This window comes from Halichoerus grypus, chromosome 12 (genome assembly GCF_964656455.1).
Source record: "Halichoerus grypus chromosome 12, mHalGry1.hap1.1, whole genome shotgun sequence".
Taxonomy (NCBI): domain Eukaryota; kingdom Metazoa; phylum Chordata; class Mammalia; order Carnivora; family Phocidae; genus Halichoerus; species Halichoerus grypus.
The window spans coordinates 80,973-98,323 of NC_135723.1; the positions used below are offsets into that span (position 1 = coordinate 80,973).

The following is a 17,351-nucleotide window of genomic DNA, read 5'->3' on the forward strand; positions in this document are numbered from 1 at the left end:
AAGCTTATTTAATAAGCAACAAGTATCTGGAGGGAAAAAGTACATCTGGAAATAAACTGTTCACAGTAGTTCTCTCTGTGGAAGAATTACAAGAAACTTTCATGGTTGACTTGACACATGTCCACACTGTTTAAAATTTTAAAAAATTAATGTTACTTTATAATGACCAAAAATGGATTTTTCCACTTTGAGAGACAACAAAGAACTCCAGGTAAAGTTCCTGGTAAAGTGACAAGAGACTCATTGCACCGTAGCTATTACCCAAGCCTCAAACAACTGGCAGCCTTTTGGGGAGCCTTGGAGCATCCTCAAAGAAACCCTACTCTAGTTCTCTTCTCTAAGGAGGAAAGACACACCAAGAGGCAAGACAACATGGAAGGTCTATTTATTCAACAGCAGCTTTGAAAAGGAATCCTCGAGACAGTGAGGCGATGTATTTCCCCATTTCTACTTCACTCCTTTCCCACACGGTTCTGTCCTTCGCAGGCTAGAGCCTGATGCAGAAAAGGTGACTGTCTTAGATGTACTTATACACGACCTTGGAGGGCACAGTCTGGAGGTGCAGACGGACGGGACATTTGTAAAAGTGGGACAGCAGAGTCTCACTGTAGCCCACCAGGAAGTAGAACTTGTGTGCAGGCAGCTGCCTCAGGACCAGGGCACAGATCTCCAACTGGTTAGCCCGGCGCTTTAGGATGAGTTGGTTGGCCAGACACCCTGGGAAGGTGCCCAGCATGAACTTTCGGAGGAAAACATCCTCCACTGTTCGCTCTGCAGCATGATCCTCCCCATCCAGGTTACCTGAAAGGAGAAGGGCACCTCGAAGACTCAGCAGAAACTCCAGAGGTAACATCCAAGAGCACTGGGCACTCAATTCCACCCCCACCCTGGCTTCTTCTCTCTTCTTCTACAAGTGGAATAAAAATAACAACACTTTGAAGTTCAAAGTACATTATTTCATTACATTTGCAAACAAATCCTGTGATGTAGGTATTATCAGTTATCCTGGTTTTGCAAAAGGGAAGATTGAGACCTTAGCAGGGCACAAAACTCAGATGATCCTTTCCTGTCTAGACCTTTCCCACTCTTTCTGGACATTTATAGAGGCGCTGGCCATCCCTTGGCCCAGAGAGATGAGGCCACCAGCTACTTCTGAGACTGGGGACATGAGCTCTCTCACCAGCCAGGGCCATGGCCTCTATCAGTGGATTCTCAGTGTAAATCCTAAAACTCCTACACCTCCAACAGTATGCGTGAAGAGTCTCCACATCCATCCCCAGACCTCCAAACCCAGCCCCAGGTCCCCAGATCCTGAAACTCCTACACCTTGTACAGTATGCCTGGAGTCTCCACACCCGGGCGTCTGGGTGGCTCAGTTGGTTAAGTGACTGCCTTCAGCTCAGGTCATGATCTTAAGAGTCCTGGGATCGGGTCCGCATCGGGCTCCCTGCTCGGCGGGAGTCTGCTTCTCCCTCCGACCCTCCCCCCTCTCATGCTCTCTTTCTCTTCTCTCTCAAATAAATAAAAGTCTTAAAAAAAAAAAAAAAGAGTCTCAACACCCAGCCCCAGACTTCCACACCCAGCCCCAGCCCTTAGAACCAGGACCTGAAAAGGGTGGGGGACAGGAATCTGTATTTTAAGTTCTCTAGACAGACGGATCTCAAAACACCCAAGTTGAGAAGCCTCATACTGAACAAGACACAGCTGATTCTCCTGACCTCCCCGTAGTTATGTTCTATAAGGTCACCATGAGCAATGAGTTAGGGAACACTGAACCCTTGCTCCCAGGGGCTATAAGGGGTTTGGTTTCCGCATGCCCTTGGTTAAGACACATCAATACATAACCTTGTTTCGTGTGTGTTTCTGCTTAAAGACCCCTTGTTTCATACACATGACCCATTAACACTGGACTCTGCCAACAGCACCATAACTGGTGCCCGAAGGAAGCTTACCTAACATGCGCATTTTCTCCCCGATGTATGTCACACACTTCAGCATTAGGGCTATTTTAAGGCAGCGAAGTCCCCACAAAAAGCACAGCACTAAGCAGGGGGCACTAATGGGTCTCGAAGAGAACACCTGTGTACAGCACGAGCCGCATGAAGCAGGGAAGGTGCGGGCGCGGTGCCCGCTGTGCCCACGTCCCCGGCGACTCGGGGGCACGAAATCTGAGCATGGAGCCTCCGAATGAGGAGGATGAACCAGCCTCCGCACGTGTTCACCTGGTGCTGCGTGACAGCCACGGCTGAGAACGTCACCCGCGGGCCCCCCGCCCCGCGGCCCCTCACCTGTGTGCAGCGACAGCCAGCCCTTGCGGTGGGCGATGTAGTGCGGCGCGTGCGCCTGCTCGTACGTCACCGGCTTGTCCCCCTTGCCCACTCTGACTCGGGCCGCCCGGTTCTGGGAGCAGAGAGGCGCCGTGACTCTGCGCGCCCACCGGCCCCTCCGCCCCGGGCCCTCGGGTCCCCCGCCCTCCGTTCTCCGCTCCCCGGACCCTCCGCCCCCGGACCCCCGCCCCCAGGACCCCCGGGCCCCCTGGGCACAGCCGCGCTCACCTTGGCGCAGACCGCGGACGTATGAAGAGCGCGCCAGGAGAACGGCAGCTCTCGGCTCCAGGAGAGCACCTGTGAGAAGAGGGGGAAGTGAGACGGCGACTAAGGCCCCCACCACAGACCGGGGACCCCGCCCGCGTCGCCCACTCACTCGGAGCCCGAGCCCCCGGCAGCACACGGGCGCCGCCATCTTGGCCCCAGCGCAGCGCGCCTGACGTACTACGGCGCCGCGAGGGCAGACGAGGCGGGGCGACCTCAGGGCAAAGGTCAACCCCCGGCAGGCCGCGACGGCGGACGAGACCAAATCGGAACCTGCGCGGGTGGGCTGGGCGCTTGCGGGGGCGGGGCCGAGGAGGGGCGGGGCCTCCCGGCCAGGGCGGAGCCTCTCGGTCGGGGTAGGGCCGCGAGCGGGCGGGGCCTGTCTGTCGGAGCGTGCCGAAGTGGGCGGAGTCTCAGCCGGGGCGGGGCCACAATGGGAGGAGTCACGGTCGGGGAGGGCCCGTGGTGGGAGGAGTCTCGGTCGGGGCGCGGCCTGTCTGTCGGGCGTGGCCGCGGTGGGCGGGGTCTCGGTCGGGGCGGGCCCGTGGTGGGCGGAGTCTCGGTCGGGGCGGGGCATGTCTGCCGGTGAGGGTCTGGCGGCTCCGCGGGTGGGAGAGGTTCCGTGCCCGGCCCCGCGGTGCGGGGAGCGGGTCCTTCCCGCCGCCCAGCAGCCCAGCGACGCCTAGCCGTGCACCTCTCCGCCTGCCACGGTTGGGGTGTGTGTGGTGGTTCAGGTCCGGAACGCAGATGGCGCAGAGGCGAGGTCTCGCCCTCTGGGAGCTCGGAGCGGCAGAGACGGCCTCCGGGTCAGCGTGGTGTCTCCTGGGCCCCCTGCGCCCCGCCCGGGGCCCTCGGGGCTCGGCTGCGAGCGGAGCGGGTCGCCACCTTCTAGAAATCAGCCTGCTGAGTTCTGCCTCCAAATAAGTCTTTAAAAAGGAAAGAAAACAAACAAACCTGGCTTTTATCCCCAAAGAAGAAATTCGTGTTGGTTAAAATTTCACCCAGTTCTTCGAGGATGACTTATGCGGAGAAATATGTAGTTTCCCATGGGACCATACCGTAGTGTCTGGTCGTTGAGGAAGGAAATATTAAGTAAGAGAGAAAGGGCTGGATGGTAAGGAAATTCATACTCAAACCGAGCATTGTCGCAGTAATTGATATCCAGTAATTATTGTCAGAAAATACCAATACTGGGTATCTTACTTCACAACTCATCACAGAAATGGAAAAAGCATGGACTTTGGAGTCGGACTCAGGTGTGACAATCTTTGGACAGTTAAGCCTCAGCTCCATAATCTGTAAGATGGGTTTTATTAGCAGTACTAGCTCGTAGAGCTGTTAGGATAAATAGCTGATACTGGATATGTTCGGCTGAATGATACGGAACTGCCAACGTTGAGCTGGTTTTGACATACATCATTTACCCTAATGCTGCTTGCAAAGTCTGCGCTTGCCCTGGTAGGGAGGACTGGATTATCATCTATGTGGAGGGGAAATGGGTGGGGGGGGATGGTGAGTTGCCCGAAGTCACACAGGGGAGGGGCAGAGAGAGACCAAGACATGCATCCTGGCTTCAGGCCACTGTATTCTCAATGGTCAAGATTCCTCTGACCACTGGAAGCTAGGTCCTCAAAAAAACCTTAGTAAAGGGACAGCATCTTTCATGCCATGGGACATATTCCTAACACTAAGAACATTTTACTTCCAAATGTTTGAACTACGGCCTCCAACTGTTCTGCATATTGGGTAAGGGGGCAGAAGGAGAATGAGATCACAATACTTTCCAAATATAAGAACTCTTAACTTTTCCCAAAGGACCCTTTTAATCTGATAGTATTTTTTCTTTTTAAAGTTTCCCTAAAGTTTGATAATTTCATAATGTGATAAGTTTTCTAAATCTGCCCAAAGTGGTGAGGAATATGGGAGCTGGTATATGAATTACAGCTTCCTGGCACGTGACTGGACCTTCCTGGGCTTCAGTTTCTCTCGTCTGTAAAATGGGAACGAAGACAGTTGTTGTGAATATTACATTGTAAAATGCCTAGCAGAGTGAGCAGCTAATAAATGTGTCTTTAAAAAAGAATAAAGCCAGGGGCGCCTGGCTGGCTCAGCCAGTGGAGCATGCCACTCTTGATCTCAGGGTCGTAGGTTGAGTCCCACGTTTGGTGTAGAGTTAAAAAAACAAAAAACAACAAAAGCCCCGCCTGTCATGCCTGACATGCACCTCCTCTTGGGGAGATGAACAGACTATTGGTAATTCATGAGAACTCACAGGACCACCACCCTCACCAGAGGAAGGAAGAGGCTGGTGTTCCAGCAAAGGGGACTCCTGACTTCTGTTGGAGGCCGCAGAAGGCATTGAGCAGAGGCTTCAGTGGCTCATTCTACCCTCAAGGCATCAGGCAATTACACCAGCAGATTTGTGTTTGTCTTCATTCCAGTCACTCTCCCTTAGGCCTGAAGTGTCTCCCGGGAAATCCAAACAGCCCTACGTCTTTCAAGTTGCTAACATCCTGCTTTCACCTACCTTTTCGTTATCTTTCTGCCACACCTTGTTACAAAAAGGGTTCCAGCTGGTGCCTTGCTGGGGGTGGGGCTGGGGGTGTGTTTGCGTGATTAAAATAACCGAAAACAATTTTTCTTAAACATTAGTATGGATCGTTACATCGTTTTAAATTGCCAGTGGAAACAGTTTAAGGGGATGATTTATTTTTCTGTCATTTCCATTTGTTAGTGGTTTCCTTATTTTATTTATTTATTTTGTCAGAGAGAGAAGAGACAGAGACAGAGCACAAGCGGGGGGGGGGGCACAGAGGGAGAGGCAGAGGGAGAAGCAGACTCCCCACTGAGCAGGGAGCCCGACGCCGGACTTGATCCCAGGACTCTGAGATCGTGACCTGAGCCCAAGGCAGACCCTTCACCGACTGAGCCCCCCAGGCGCCCCTGTTAGTGTTTTGATGTATTTTGCTTCTCCGTCAGCCCTATAAAGGAGGCAGTAGTTTTGCATAACAGAAAATGGAGGCTCAAAGAGTCACCTGGGGTCACAGAACTAGCAAGTGGTAGCAAGCTCCTTGTTCCAAAGTATGTTCCTTATCCGGGGTCCCCCTGCGTCACGGGGTGAGCATTCAGAACCATGTGCGATGGGGGAATGGCCTGGGTTTCTGGAGGTGGGTGCAGAAAGCTCAGGACTTGGCTCTGGAGGACTTCTTGGAAATAGAGCAACCACATTTAGGAACAAGAGACCCACCTGAAGGGCCCCCCTGGGTTCCCACACCAGAACCCTGGGAAGACGAGGATGCGCACCTGTTTCTTCGCTGACGTGAGCCTCTTTGCTCTCCATGGTAACCAGGAAGAGCTAGGGTCACCTTTATGCTTTCACGGCTGCTCGTCTGGAGTCCACTGGGCCCCCCACCACAAGTACGGGACTGACGGAACGGAGGGGGCGACACCCATGCATTTTCAGTGCTGCTTAGAGGATGTCGATGTGCAGCCAGGGTTAGAACTAGTGTCCTAAACTCCAAGTTTATGTGGGAGACTCCCAGAACCTGATTTGTAGAGATCCTTCTCAGGGAGAGGGCTGTTGGCTGCTCCTCACACCTCTTTTCTACCACTGGTCCTGCAAGACTGGGGCAGGTCTCCCTCTGAGAGGCCTGGCCTTAGTCCAGTCCTGCCGCTCTTGGGCCACAAGGCAGAGGAGGGGGCCCGCTGGCTCGTCTGGACTTCTCGGAGTCGGTCCCGTGGGTCCCAGCACAGCTCAAGGGCGCACCTGTCCCAGAGGATGCGGTGCTGGCCAGGCTGCAGGACGACAATGGGTGAGACAGAGACTGTGGGCCCAGCTGAACTTGCGGCAAGCAGTCCAGCCTGGAACGTGGTCTTCTCTCCTTGGAAGTCACCAGAATCTAGCCTCAGGGAGGGATGCCTCAGCCGGAGACGTCTGCCTTCCTGTTGGATGCAGGGTTAGCCAAAACACCCCTGTTCGTGCGGACTTATCCTAACTCAGGACTGCTGGCGTTTTGCATTTTGTAAACCTCTGCTAAATCTGGTACTTCGTACTCCTGGTAATTCATTTTCTCCTAATGACCAACCATTCACCAAAGAAGAATCCCAGAGGCTCTCAGCTCTATTCTGGGAACAAAGCCAAACCACCAATGAAGTCCAGTTAAAACTGAGTTTTGAATTGTCTGTCCTCTTGTTTTTGCACAGGTAGCCAGAGGGGGGCCAATCCCACATTCCCCCCCCCCACCCCTGCTCTCCCTCTGCTGAGGCACAGGAAGAAGGGGGAAGTTCAGTGGGTCAATGATGCTTCTGCATAGGGGCACTGAGGGAAGAGGCCAGTCCGCTGAGAGCGGAGCTATCCAGGGCGTGGAGAGGATGACCCGCGGACTGGGCCTCCCGTGTGTAGGCCACTGGAGCTCCTGGTTCTCACACCCCATGCTAGATCTGGACACAAAAATGGGCACAAGGCTCTGCCTTCCACAGGAAGCCCAGAAGGGGAGGGCGGAAAAGCTGACAAGTAAAAGGAGGTAGGACACAGACAAGGACACAACACCCTTCAGAGGGTGGACTAGAGGTGGGGCTGCCACCGGAGGCCGTCCTGAGACAGGCGACTGCCGGAGTCGGCCAGCACCAGGGACGAGTTGGAGCCCCGGGCGGACAACAGCATGAGTGAAACCACCTCCGCAGGGTGGGTGCTGTGGGGTGAGGGGCGGAGGTCGGCAAAACCAGGATCGACATCAGCTGGCTCCCTTCTGTGGTCCTGGCTCATCCGGGCCCGTAAAGCCGCACTCTGATGTAATTTGGCTGAAGTCTTAGGAACTCAGGATAAGTTTATAGCCAAAATCATTTTTTTTATTTCTGACTCAGAAAAAAAAAGTTTTTTGCTTGTTTTTTTTTTTTTAATTGGGCGAATTACATCTGAGGAGCTGGGGAGAGCAGCCCTCATCAGGCTGACATTGGTACAGAATTCTCAACACCAGCCTCCCCGTGTGTCAGTAAATCTAAGATAAGGGGCACCTGAGTGGCTCAGTCAGTGAAGCGTCTGCCTTCGGCTCAGGTCATGGTCCGGAAGCCCAAGATCGAGCCCCGCATCGGGCTCCCTGCTCAGCGGGAAGTCCGCCTCTCCCTCTGCCCCTCACCCTGCTCGTGCTCTCTCTCTCAAATAAATAAATTAAAAAAAAAAACTTAAGTAAATCTAAGATAACACTGATTAGAAGACATTGCTTTGTGTACCGTTAAGAGAAAGGGCTGCCAAAATTTTAAGATAGCACTGATTACAAGATGAATGCTGTTTGGCATGCGGAAATGTCTGAGACTGACGCAGAAGGCAGGCACTTCCCTCCGCTGGAGCCTGCGTGTGCAGACCGGTGCACCCGGCTGGTGCACGCACCACTGAGCATGTGCGTGTGGGGGCGGGGCAAGGCACAGGGAAGTTGAGTGACTTTGCTCACGGGCGGCATCATTAGCAGGAAGCAATGTCCAGGCCGGGTGTCCCACCGGCCGAGAACAACTTCTGCTGTCCCGGGACAGGGGCAGGCTCTCTTGTACCTGGGCTCAGACTCCCGGGCACATTTACTCCATCACTGACAGGGTTCACGCCCACCAAAGTACCTGGGTCCCCGGGGAGTAGCATGTCCACCTTCGGTCTCTGGGTGGCTCTCCGTCTCACTAAGCTCGGCCCCATGGGCACGAGGGCCCAGTAGCGCCCGGGCCCCAGGGCCCCTGATGTCTTCAGGCCCGAGGCAGGGCCCTCAGGCTGTGGGGACCCCAGGACCGGACAGGACAAACTCATGCTTAGCCTTTGGAGCTCCAGGGTCTGGCCCCAGGCAAAACCCAGGTTTCTGGAAGCTGGAATTGCAAGAGCAGCTGACTTCAGGGGCTGGAGGAGAAGCCCTGGTGGGACCTAACATCGCTCAAAACAGGATGAGGGGAACGCCGTGACTGACGCTCTCCGAGGCTCCAGCGCTATGTCTCCAGTCCCTGCTCCCGAGGGGCGCTGGTCTCACGTTGCCCAGACAGCTCGGGGCTCGGTTAGACGGCGAGCCCCACCACCACCACCGGGGTCCTGCCCAGGGCACCCTCCTGCTCAGACTCTGTTACACCCAGTCTTTAGACTGGTCTGTTTGCGAAAGTTTAAACGCTTTCAGCAACTGTTGGATGCAATTTCACATACGGCGATTTTCCCGATTACTAAGCAGTTCATCTATTTTGGATCCTGCATCCTTTTGAAAGTCTGTCAAACTCTTTCCCCAGGAAAAAAAAAAAGCACGCACCTAATTTTCTGGAATTCAATGATTAAACCTTACCTTTGGGCAATTGTCAGAGACACTAGGGATAACTTCCCTGGTTCAGATTCAAGAAGAGCTCGAATCAGTTTGTAAAGGAATTGATATTCAACAATTCGAAGGGAGCTTTCCCTGAGCTCTGGACCCATGGGTATCCCGGCTGATATTCCTACAGTGCTGGAGAAGCAACCGGGTAGCCCCACGGTGCTGCGGGAAGGAAGGAAGGAGAGGCTTTGGTATTTCCAGGTGAACCAACATCTTAAGATTTGTGTTATTTAAGGATCCAGAAGAGATGAGTTTCTAGTGCCTGAGGGTTAGACATTCTTTCTACGTCTCAGAAGGGAAAAGGTTTTCCTCAATTTATCAGCCAGAGGTCAGGTTTTCTGAGTCCCAGTACTGCTTCCAGCCCCCAACTTGTGCATCCAGAGCCAGGCTCCCAGGATGCAGGAGCAACGCTGAATTTCAGGGACACCTCAGCTGTAGCGGCCTGGGGCTCCAGGAAAGGGGCCCAGGGGCTTGCGGTTCAAGAACGGGTTCCCATCCAGAGGACTGCCTTGCCGAGTCCAGCAAGAGGGGGACAAGGAACACCGAGGGGCTTCTAGTCACCACGGGGCAGGGAGGGAAGGCCCGGTTTCCCCAAAGTCACAACATACAGAGGGAAGGAGCCCCCAAGGCCTAAGCAGCAGGTTCCCAGAGCTCAAAGAGCTGGGGTTGGGCTCCAGGGACCCCGGGGTGCCCCCGGCCTCAGTGGAGGACCAGCGCAGGCCAGGATTGTGTCACAGCAACCACAGCGGGGGCGCTCACACGTGGCCAGTGGCCACAGATGCCGTCAGGGAGGGAGCCTGGCCCCACAGGCCTGAAGTGAGATGCAGGGCACGCCAGGGTCCGGCTGGGGCTGGCCTGGCAGCTGTGGGGGTCTGGGGATGAGCCGTGGGCCAGAGCCTGCCCATCAGCCCCCATCCCACCGAGCTGTGTGGGCGGGGGCTTCACTGCTCTAGGCCTCCCTTCTGGTGGCAATGGGATGGCCACGGTCACGCCCCGCATGACTGCGAAGACACCAAGTCCCGCTCCCAGGAACAGCCTGCAGGGCAGAGCTCTGCTTAAAGACGGGGGACAGTGGGGCATTTGTGAGACGCTTCTCTTGGGCGTCCGCCATTCCTGACCTTCAGTCCTCAGACACTGATCCTCTTTGAGGAAACAGGAAAATCAAGGCAGAGAGGAACCTGCCTGTCACCGTCATTTGCACATTCATTCATTCCATTCTTTTAACAAACATTTATTAAGTGTCTACAGTGCGCCAGGCCCTGAGCCAGGCCCCGGGGGACAGAGTCAGGTCACACACAACCCTCCCTTCAAGGAGGTCACAGTCTGGGGCGGGGCAGACGCGGGAGCAGGGCAGGAGGGATGCGCTGGGCTGAGTGTGGTGGAGGTGTAAACAGACGGCTGTGGGGGGACGGTGTAAACAGACAGCTGTGCGGGGGACGGGGCAGTCGAACCGGCAGGACGGGGTCGCCGGAGGCCTGCCCCCCGCATCCTCGGGGCAGCGTCCCGGCTGCACTCGGGGGGCCCAGAGAGGGAGCCCGGACACAGAGTGAATCACTGCTGAGTCCCCGCGCCGCCCCCCAGGGCCACTCTGCCCCTGAGAGCATCTCCGACCTGGTCTGCGTGGTCACCTCCTTTCTCAGCACTGGGCAGGAAACCCCAGACCCCCTGGCTTTCGCTTTCTCCCTTCTCACACCGGTCACCCGCCAGCCCCACGCAGGCGCCGGGCTCGGCCCCGGGAGGACACCGCCCCTGGAACAGGCCACCCTCTGGACACTCAGAGCCGTCTGACCAGCTCAATGAGCTGCTGGATGTTTTTGTTCTGATTGGACAGGCCATTCCTGATGTTTTCCAACAAGCATCTCTTTAACTCAAAAATGGCCTCGCTGTACCCCAAGCTCACCGCGGCCATGGGGGGCACCCCGTGCCACAGGCCAGGGATGTACCAGATATGCTGCTTCTCGGGGTCACAAAAGGCCAGGTCCGCCAGCGTCCGGATGCCGCCGCCCTGTTTCTCCATTTGCGCAACGGCTCTGCTCACGTCACCGGGCGGATCCAGGAGCAGCCTCCTCTCTCTCGGCCTGGGGCCGGGGGCACACGCGTCATGAACGTTCTGGTACACAAACTGATAGTTGGGCATGTGCCCCGTTTTTTCCAACCTCAGAAACGCGTGCAGAATGGCCGGTGGTATGTCCCTGGTCTCGGCTAAGCTGACCACGGTGACGTTGCTCAGCCCCATGAGCAACGTGGCCAGGGAGGCCTCCAGCTCGAACCTCTCCCCGGCCGAGGCCAGGGCCCCGCCTATGAGGCCCCCAGAGTCTATCACCAGGATGTGGTCGCAGCCCAGGTCCTGGCTGAAGCTCTCGGCCACCGTGACGAGCTGCATGAAGGCCCCTCGAGGCCCACATCCCCGCCCTGTGGCAAAGCGCAGCCCAAACATGGTGTTGAGAAGCGTGGACTTGCCCGTGCCCGGCACGCCCAGCGCCGACAGGACCACCAGCCTCGACCTCCGCTCCAGGCGCACGTGCAGCTCCTTGAGGAGCCCCGTGACCCAGCGCAGGGGGGTGCTCAGCGTGCTCCCGTCAATCAGCTCCAAGGGAAGCCCCTTCAGCAGCAGCTCCAAGGCCAAGCCTGGGAAGTGGGCAAAGCGCCTCTGGCCGGCCGGCAGCTTCCCTGCCTCCACGAGGCAGCTCTCTGCCTCATAAAACTGTCCCATCTCCCGCAGGAAGTGCTCCACCCCCAGGGGCTCTGGCCGGAGCAGCTCGCTGAAGTCCACGACCCCACAGTGTTTCGGTCTCAGCGTGAGAGCGGTCTCCGGAGGCTGTCTCGGCCTCGGCTGCACCACCCGGGCCAGCCCCCACTCCATCCACCTCAGGAAGTACTGCTTCTCGCCCAGGGAGGGGCCGCTGATGCCCGTGATGAACTCCTGCACCCCCCCGGCGGGCTCGTGGCCGTTCTGCTGTGCCCGCAGTTCCAGCAGCCTGTGCCTCAGCTCGGCCCTGCCCTTGTCCAGAGGGTCCCCGGCCCACTGGGCCTGGCACAGCTCCTTCTCCACCTGGGCCACCTTCCTCCACGGGTCCCCCTGCAGCCTCAGCTCGTCCCTGCGGTAGGCATCCGAGTCTTTGATTTTCCTGGTGATGCGCTCCATCCGGTCCTTGGCCTGCTGACACTCCTCGCAGTCCTCGTCCACCCGCAGCCCCAGCTTACGCGCCACGTGGGCCATTTCCTCCAGAGACAGCCTCCTGCAGGGGGACCGGGCCACGTGAGCCACGATGGAGCGGACCCTGCGCACGAAGCCCGCGCTGTCAGTGCTGCTGACCTTCACCAGGACGTGCGAGTGGTCCATCTTCAGCACCGGGATGAGCCTGTTGAGGAACCGCAGGTTCGTGTTCCGCTTCCCGCGGTACGGGCTCAGGATGAAGTAGTATTTCGTGGCCGACCCCTTCATGGAGTACAACAGCTTGTACTCCTTCTTGCTGATGTTGTCAGTCAAGATGAACACGGCGGACGACACTTCGGTCAACAGCTTAAACTGCAGCCAGTGAGACCCGATGTCACCTCTCAGGTTCAGAAAGGCCACGGGCTCGGGGAAAATGTCCAGGTCCTCCCTGCCGCTGGGAAGAAACCAGGAGGCTTCCACCAGCCCGTCTGCGATCTCCCGAGGGTTGGTGCCCACGTTCAGATCGCGGTGCCAGAAGCAGTCCCGCGGCCTGTGGCCTGGGCTGAGCACGGCGTTGAGGAGCTGGGACTTGGAGTTGCTGCTGACCTCCATGCGCACGAAGGCGAAGGCGGGCGCCCGTGACAGCACCGCGCTGTCTTCTCGGAGGCTGCCCACCCCCCGTGGGGGCTGCGCCCACCACGTCCGCATGACGCCCCTCAGGGCCCATAGCAGAAACGTGTGGTGGTGGTTCTCCGAGTCGGGCAGGACGAGGGGGAGTGCAAACTGGCAGAGGGACATTTTCTGCACGATTTCTTGTTGTAGGAAACTGTCCGAGGACAGCAGAAGGGCACAGAGGAGGTCCAAGGGGTTCACGGGCGTGTCGGGCGTTGGCAGCTCAGAGAAGGAATAGATGTCCGCGGAGATGTCGTCGGCCGCGTCCCAGTAGATGATCTCCTCTTCCATCTGGCTCTCCTTCTCCGCGGGCCTGGCGTCCGGGGGCGCGTCCAGCACCATGGTGGTGTTCCTGGCTTCAGCGTTGAGGGCCTGCAGCTTCCTGAGGAAATTCCAGGGCAAATCCTTGGGAGCTTGTGGGGCCCAGCTCTTCATGCTGTCACTGCTGATCTGCACGGAGTCCTGGAGGCTGAGCTTCTGGGCCTGGTAGGTCTCCAGCCCCAAGAGAGACAGCATTTCCTGCAGCCTGCTCCTCTCCACTATGGGGGGAAAAGGAGACGTCAGTGCTCACCCTGCGAGTCAGGGGCCCCAGCGGGAGGTCGGGGGGGAGACGGCCTCTCCTCCTTCAGAAAGCGGGGTGTGCGCACCCTGCTCCTGCCTGAGACCAACAGGGGCAAACACAGCCAGACACGCGCGACGTTAGAAAGGGGAGAGAAGAGGACACCCAGGGGCCACGTTTAAGGATTGGGAGATGCCGTGAAAAGGTCCACACGTCTGGTTTCTCTTGAAACCCATGGGACCCAGCTATGCTGGACCCACCGTAACCGTGTAGCGTGCACAGCCGTCCACCTGCACGTGGGCCACCCGCCCCTCCACGTGACCCCGTGGCCTGTCCCCACATCCTGGGCACAGCAGGAATTTCCCACAGGGGACACAATCCCCGAGTCACTCGGACTTTCTAGGTAACGTTCTCTTCTTTTTTACAAATAAACGGGGAGGATTTTTAAAGGAAACAGGAAGTTGTTACTAAATCCAGTCACAGAAATCATAGCTACACAACCATTTTGCAAATCTGAAGCCAATCACATGGTTTTCAGTGTTACCCTGGCAACATATTTGGTAGCGATGATCAGAAGCCTGCACTTGTTCAGGCCTTCCACCATCGTCCAATGCAATATGAATTCTTACGAGCACTAGGTTTTGCCCACTATCCCTGTCCTTGGCCGTGAGCTGTCACCAACTGTCCTACCGCATATAATTAGTATGATTTCAGTGTGAACTACATGAACAATGCAAACCCCACTGAGTTCCCGGATCTTCTCCATCATGAAGCTGCGTGTTCACATAAACCAGAGAGCAGTCGGGGACGGCCCCCCAGCGGGACCCAGCCCCGGGGCACAGGTGTCTCCTCCCCCGAGGGCCCTGCAGGTAGCCCATTCCGCTGGGCACAGGGCTATGGAACTTACTGCAGAAACAAAAGAACTGCAGGGGGACACAGGGGGCAGAAACCCTTCACACTGCGGCTCAGGTTTCTGGGTGTTGCCTGAATGAACAGGGGTGTGGATTCTCTTACCCAGACATGAACAACTGGTTTCGTCCTTTAAGCAGCAGGCAGTGAAATGCGCTGGGGAAAAGCAAGAGCAAGAAACCTCCCGTGCACCCCCACCCGGTGTGGGGCCCGCGGCGGGACGGCTTCCCAAACCCGCCTGAGCTTTTAGAATTACTTTGGGAACTCGTCAAAAATAAGAGTCCTGCGCTTGCCCCGGCTAGTCTCCGTCTCGGTCGCCATCCAGGGCCAGGGGCAAGAGGGGCTCTCACACAGCCAGGTCCTCCTGCGATGGGACAGGGAGCCGGAGCGGGGAAAATGCGTACCTGCTGGGAAGTCACTGTCCTGGGCCTCATTTGTACCATCTACAAAAGCAAAGGAAAATGAGGTGTCAAATCAGCACCTTAGATCAACACAAGTTAGGCTAAACTGGGAACCTCCTTCTTCTAAGACAGTAACTTCTAACTGCTCACAATATAAAATCCCAGTCATGCCCCACTTGACGCGCCCGTCCCCAGGCCGATCCCAACCCTGCTGTCTCCACCGCCACAACCAAACTCACAGTCATCTGGGTCCATGTCTCTCCATTCCAAATCTGGAAGGAAGCACACATATGTTGACTTTTGTCAGTAAGTTCGGACCTTTCTACCAAAAGTCTCGTGTTTATTTTTAGTGCTGGTTTTGGCTTCAGTTCTTCCTATGTACATTTCTGTTTTCCAACCCCAAATATGACACAGAGTAGTGGTAGCTACATACAAGATAGTGATTTGCTCTAGGATATATTCCTGTAAGAATTTACTGAAGTTTCTGAGAATAAAATACAAATAAGTTCATGAAATTTATATAGATTAATCTTTGATTTTAGAAACTATTTAAAACATAAGTCAATTGTAAATTCCTTGGCTCAATTTCAAGATTACCTTCTACAAACATCATTTTTATTTTTTTTAAAGATTACTTATTTACTTATTTGAGGGACACAGAGAGAGAGCAGGGGAGGAGCAGAGGGAGAGGGACAAGCAGACTCTGTGCTGAGCAGGGAGCCCGACACGGGGCTCGATCCCAGGACCCTGAGATCATGACCTGAGCCAAAATCAAGAGTTGGACGCTCAACTGACCTAGCCACCCACCTGCCCCATTGTGTACTTTTTTACTGTTCTGTACTCTGATCCAAGTAAGACTATCATCTAATCCAAAATTAAAATTACATTTTTTAAAGCTTATGAATTGAAAAAAGATTCTGATATTTTCAGATTAACTCCCCTCATGATTTCCGTATAGTTAGGGAGATAAACGTGACATTTCAGTCTTTTTTGACGGTGTTTCTGGAGACAGACATGAAGAGCAGGGGAGAGAAACAGGAAATCATGAGAAATGATTCACACATGTCAAACCGCAGTGTTGAGCAATCAAAAGATTATTTTATCCAAAGTGGATAAAAGACATCAGAAGAATTTTTCCAAGGAATTCAAAATGCCCTCCGAGAAAATACAGCAGTTAAAGGAGGGGACAAGACACGGAGAAAAGCGCGGAATGGGCTGGAGGTGACTCAGAGCAGCTGTGAGCAGGGATCAAGGAGTAAACCTCAGACCCACAGAGGCTGGGGCCTCGCTTTGTTAGGGATGGGACACGGCTCTGATTGGACTGGACAGATTACAGATGACAGCAAGGAGGCCCACCGTGGCCAGAGGGCCCGCCTCTTGACCTGCAGAAGCCACCAAGGGGCAGGAGAGCCTAGTGGTCCACGGGCGGAGACGGCTGGGAGCCCGGGTCGGCACCGGTGGGCGGCGGAGAAGGCAGCAGGCTTTCAGGCAGGGACGTGGCAGAAGGGTCCTCACCAGCACTTGCTCTCGGTCTCTGTGTGACAGTGGCCGTGCGGCGGGGCTGAGTGCTGGTGGGACTGTGGTTTGTGTCTGCATGTCCCTAGTGGCCAATGATGCTGAGCACCTTTGCAAGTGCTCACTGCCCATTCATACACTTTCTTTGGAGAAATGTCCGCTCAAGTCCTTTGCCCATTTGTAAATCGCATTGGTTTGGTTGTGGAGTTTTAGGAGCTCTACAGATATTCTGGATATTAATCCCTTGTCAGACGCATGGTTTGTAAACACTGTCTCCTATTCTGCGGCTGCCCTTTATGCCCCATGGAGAGTGTCCTCCGAGGCCCAAAATGTTAAACTTTTCACGTGGTCCCATTTGTCTCATTTTGTTCTTGTCGACTTTGTCTGCGGTGTCACCTCCAGGAAATCGCTGCCACACCCAAATGCGTGAAGCTTTTGCCCCATGTTTTCTTCCAAGCGTTTTATTGTTTTAGGTCTTGAATTTAGGATGACACTGATCCATTTTGAGCTAACTTTTGTATACAGTGTTGGGTAAGGGTCTGACTTCATTATTTCGCATGTGAATGTCCAGCTTTCCCAACACCATGTGTTGAAAAGATTGTCTTGTACCCAGTGAATGTTCTTGGCACCCTTGACAAAAATCACCTGACCACACACAGGAGGGTCTATTTCTGGGCTATTTCTCTGGTCTAGATGTGTGTCTTGATGCCAGGACCACACTGTCTTGACTGTTTTGCTCTGTAGTAGTTCTGTTCTGCCTCAAGACTGTCTTGGCCATTAGCTGGCCCTTAAGATTCCACATGAGGATGGGTTTTTCCTTTTCTGCAAAATGTCATTGGCTTTTTGATAGGGACTGCAATCAACCTGCACATCACTTTGGGTTATACATTTTAATGATATTAAGTCTTCCCATCCATGGACATGGGATGTGTTTCCATTTATTTATGTCTTCTTTAATTTCCGCAGCAATCTTTTGTAGTTTTATTGTATAATTCTTTCACCTCCTTGGTTAATTCCTAAGTATTTTATTCTTTTCAATGCTACTGTAAATGGAAAGGTTTTGTGATTTCCTCTTCCATGTGCTCACTACTCATGTATAGAAATGTAACTGATTTTTCGGTGTTGGCTTTGTATCCTCCTGCTTGGCTGAATTTATTTATTAGTTCTAACAGTTTTTTGTGAAATCTTTAGGATTTTCTACACACAAGATGACATCATCTG

General features: G+C 54.8%; 2 protein-coding genes across 9 annotated transcripts in view; both read right to left on the reverse strand.

The window, feature by feature from the left end:
- Positions 1-369: 369 nt before the first annotated feature.
- MRPS24 (mitochondrial ribosomal protein S24) lies at positions 370-2,843 on the reverse strand. The gene is made up of 4 exons (XM_036085260.2): positions 2,704-2,843; positions 2,556-2,624; positions 2,289-2,400; positions 370-801 (listed from the first exon to the last, which is right to left on the reverse strand). The coding sequence occupies exons 1-4, from the start codon at positions 2,740-2,742 to the stop codon at positions 518-520; spliced, it is 504 nt and encodes a 167-aa protein (XP_035941153.2). The 5' UTR covers positions 2,743-2,843; the 3' UTR covers positions 370-517.
- A 7,289-nt stretch (positions 2,844-10,132) lies between these two features.
- Positions 10,133-17,351, reverse strand: part of URGCP (upregulator of cell proliferation) — a 64,218-nt gene continuing 56,999 nt past the window's right edge. For all 8 annotated transcript variants that reach the window (XM_036085250.2, XM_078059879.1, XM_078059880.1 and 5 more), the window contains 3 exons: positions 14,855-14,887; positions 14,619-14,657; positions 10,133-13,285 (listed from right to left, as the gene is read on the reverse strand). In XM_036085250.2, the coding sequence (XP_035941143.1) occupies positions 10,692-13,285; positions 14,619-14,657; positions 14,855-14,887 (2,666 nt within the window). In that variant the 3' untranslated portion in view covers positions 10,133-10,691. The remainder of the gene's footprint in view (positions 13,286-14,618; positions 14,658-14,854; positions 14,888-17,351) is intronic.

Bases quoted from the DNA above. Each gene is read 5' to 3' on its own strand.
- MRPS24 (XM_036085260.2), bottom strand. From the start codon at position 2,742: ATGGCGGCGCCCGTGTGCTGCCGGGGGCTCGGGCTCCGA. The intron at 2,625-2,703 runs GTGAGTGGGCGA...CTCTTCTCACAG, and splicing joins GCCGGGGGCTCGGGCTCCGA to GTGCTCTCCTGGAGCCGAGA. The intron at 802-2,288 runs GTGAGGGGCCGC...TTCTCCTTTCAG, and splicing joins CTGGCTGTCGCTGCACACAG to GTAACCTGGATGGGGAGGAT.